Source organism: Diadema setosum, chromosome 6, assembly GCF_964275005.1.
Source record: "Diadema setosum chromosome 6, eeDiaSeto1, whole genome shotgun sequence".
Lineage (NCBI taxonomy): Eukaryota > Metazoa > Echinodermata > Echinoidea > Diadematoida > Diadematidae > Diadema > Diadema setosum.
In genome coordinates this window covers 4,083,499-4,087,335 of record NC_092690.1, presented here as the reverse complement: position 1 = coordinate 4,087,335, position 3,837 = coordinate 4,083,499, and the positions used below count along the sequence as shown (strand labels likewise).

Sequence of the window (3,837 nt, the reverse complement as noted above, 5' to 3'; positions counted from 1 at the left end):
TAATAAAGAAACGAAAAAAGTTGTTCTTGGAAGTAAAGCGCAGATGTTTAAGTAATTTTGTATTTAGAATACTTCTTAGGAAATGTGAAATTTATTATGGGAAGATGGAATGGATTTCAGTAAACAAAATAATTGGCTATAATTAATATCTTTAGGAGCAGCAAAGAGGGACGTGATCTTGATAAAAGTTTTGAACGTGATTCATCAGTACGGGATCAATCATGAGTAAGAATTTCAAAAATTATCAAAAACACACTCAAATACACGCTCACACACACAAACACACACACAAACACACACATACACAGACAAAAACCAAAACAGCTGTTTCCACTTCTTCCAATCAGCATTTTGGGGTTTGTTTTTCATCATTTTCTATTTGAATCCTTGCTGTTAAACAAGGAAATAGCACAAATGAGTTTGTATTCTCATATGTTCCTCTTCATTTCTTCCTTTTGATGTCTCAGGAAAGTGAAATCATCCATTTTTATCCATCCTCAAAAACAACTTAATGGAAATCAGAGTCAAATAATTTGAAGGTCGTTTGTCACAGAATATTCTGATTTGAAAATACATTCTTCAATTTATATGTTAAGAATAAAAGAAAAAGAACTAAGAGACATCTGAAAACAACATTTCGAGGGAAATAATGCATACTAACCTAGAAGGAGGACGGTAAATACCAGGTACTTAGTTCCAGCCATCGTGTGTAGTCTCGTATGCTCATCGTTAGCCAATTATTAATTTATCTTGTAACCAGCATGATGGTATACGATCACACGCCACGGATCAAATGGAGTCACCGATTACGGCCATCTTTTCCAAGCAATGTAACCACACGATGTCTCGGTCTAAATTATATATCTTCATGACAATGTGGTTTGAAAGCAATTTCGACATACCGAAACACTCCGCCCACGTCAAAGTTTCGATTGCTTTGCCTTTAACGATGCATGCGCAGGCAACATAATTATTGTAACGCTTTCCCGAACTCTTCCTTGACAAGGGCTGAGGAAGGGGGGGGGGGGTAGGGTTTCTTGGCCGGGAACACATTTGGCTCCGGAGGAAAGAAACAAAAACAAAAAAAAAACAAAAAAACATGGCCGCCAATTATAATAGAAGAAGAAGAAAAAAAAAAGACCCATGATACCCAATCTTATTTTCGCAGAAAATTCTTTTCGCCAATGCGAGGGAAGGGTGGGAAGGAGGAAGAAACCATTCGCATCGACCAGCAACCCCCCCCCCAAAAAAAAAAAAAAAAAAAAAAAACACCACCACCCACACTGCTTGTCACCAGGTCACCTCCCTGTTGTCACCAATCAGCAAGTGTACCTTACTGTCCATTAAAGATTGTTTCTCTTTCACTCTGCAGAAGTTAAGATGATTGTCACTGCTTGTTGAGACCTCGATGATAAAACTTTGATGAATTGAATCCTGAAGCATCGGTTCTCGTCATGACATAAAGGAGAACCATTCAGATCTCTGTTCAATGCATCACCCATAAACGATCTTTCAGATGAACTTTGTCAGATTAGCGTTGTTAGTCGTTTGGTATTCGTGTAAAGAGTAAAGTTGTTAATCTTGATGTATTTTATGCTTATTCTTTGTGTGTTTGCTTTCAAATGCTTGTTTAAACCTGCCTTTGAAACAAATGCAAATACAAACGATCTGATTAAAAAAAGATATCTCTATTGATAATATTGTTACACCGGCACGATACGGCAAACAGAAATACTCAAATATGTTATATTAACATTATGTACTTCCTGCACAAACTTTGAATACGATATCAAGGTAAATGCTTTGCAATGACAGGTTGGCATTTTTCTGCAGGAATTTATTCATATTTAGAAGTCCCGTAGGCTCCTATAAAGAGTGTTGAAAATAGTGACACGGTATTTTATTTTGTTCCTGAGATAATTGCTCTTAATTTCTCCATGGATATAGGGTTAGGGTTAGTGTTGTGACAGGGCGCAAGGTTAGGTTTGGTGTAATAATAAGGATTCACGTAAATGTTATCTGGTAGAGTTTATGTTTGACAATAGCGTACAGATATTTGAGTATATGAATATAAGAACGACCCAAGTCCATGGAAGACCATTTCGAGTAAACTGAAAAAAAAAAACAAAAAAAAAACCTTCATATTATCTTTTTTGTTTGTCCAATAATATTCTATTTAACTGTGATGGGAAGGCAATATTGTATATACAAATTAAAACATATATGTGACCCTGCACCTCAAAACAAACAAAAAGTCGCCAGACATGAATTTTTAGTTAAGATCATATCTTGAAAGAGCAGACTTTAAGCTTTAAAATGATGTATAACTCAAATCAAATGGACTCTCCTAATCTATCTAAATATTGGAGAGAAAGCAAAAACTCAGGAAAAGTGTGAACTGAGAAAAGAAGCTCTGAAGTACAGTGTCTATTCGAAGCGGTTAATTTTTACCAAACTGTGCTTGCTGTGCGATGAATGGGACAAAAAACAGGAAGTAAACCACCAGAGTAACAACAATGAAAGGAATTATCACATTAAACTGAAATTAAGCATGCCTCATTAACACATTCTGTCCATAATTAATGCCAACTTTCAAGGCAGTAGCACTATCTTTTCAAAAGTTATTAGAGTTGAAAGTGAAGAGTGTGGACAAGGTTTTTCAGAAATGAAAAAGGGATTCTAAAGACACACCTAATCACACTATTCTGACAAAAATGTTCGAGATAAACTGCTAAAAAAACACACTTTCCTGCCCGTTTTATGGTACCAAATTTTAGCATAATGTAAAAGAAGACCCGCTCTTTCAGAAAATATGAAAAAGTCAAGTTCGGCTAGGTTGACCCTTTTCACTTATTTTCAGTCCTCACGCAAAATTTGTGTTTGCGACTTTGTGTTCGTTTTGAGGTGCACAGTCACATATTATTATGACAATTAACATTAACATTAATTGTGGAGAGGCCATTTTGTGTGGTGGACTTGGGTCGTTCTTTGATTCATAAACATGATATTCGGCTATAGAGATGAGAGAAGGATGAGAGAGGGCGCTATCATATGTATGTAAGAATGACCCAAGTCCTTCATTCTTACATTGATATAAGATTTAACTCATTCATTTCAGGCATTTCCGGGGGTAATTAGGATTTATCATTTATACACAAGATGAGTTCATGCATAAGCTACAATTTCCCATGTCAAACTGACTTTGGCCAAGAATTGGACTTGGGTCGTTCTTATATTCAGGTCTTCATTTCTTTGGAACGATTTACCGTTGAAGGAGCAAATTTAATGCCAAGACAATATTGTGAGAAAATGGTAAAATCAGACAATCCGAAGTGACGCTTGTTCTCAAAAGTGCTAATTCTTTCTGTTTTGGTCCAAAGGGTGCTAAATCCAGGGGGATGCATTAAAAAGCAAACATCCCCAAACCCGAGATATTTTCAACAACAACAACAACAACAACAACAACAACAACAACAACAACAGCGACAACATCAACAACGAAATACACCCCCCCCCCCAACACACACAAGGGGATCCATTAAAGAGCAAGCACCCAAAACAATGTTTCAAAGAAATCAATCCGTTCATAATTATCCAGCACGGCGATCAAATGATTTCCATTTGCCATTTCTGAGAACTCTGTTGGCGCAAAACACATTCATCTACGATGGGCCAAAGTATTGGAATTCACTTCCCAACAATATTACAACAGCTCAATCTCTAAATTCCTTCAAGAATAAATTAAGATAATTTTTATTGAAATTTTACAATATCCAACCGAGTTAGTTTGCTTTTATCATCTCAGTCAAGTCATCATTCTTTTTTACCTAAGTCCTC

General features: G+C 36.1%; 1 protein-coding gene across 1 annotated transcript in view; it reads right to left on the bottom strand.

Annotated features, from left to right (window-relative positions):
- LOC140229466 (uncharacterized) overlaps positions 1-704 on the bottom strand; it is a 14,570-nt gene extending 13,866 nt beyond the window's left edge. The window contains exon 1 of the mRNA XM_072309720.1: positions 662-704. Coding sequence (XP_072165821.1) covers positions 662-704 — 43 coding nt within the window. The remainder of the gene's footprint in view (positions 1-661) is intronic.
- Between the last annotated feature and the right edge of the window lie 3,133 nt (positions 705-3,837).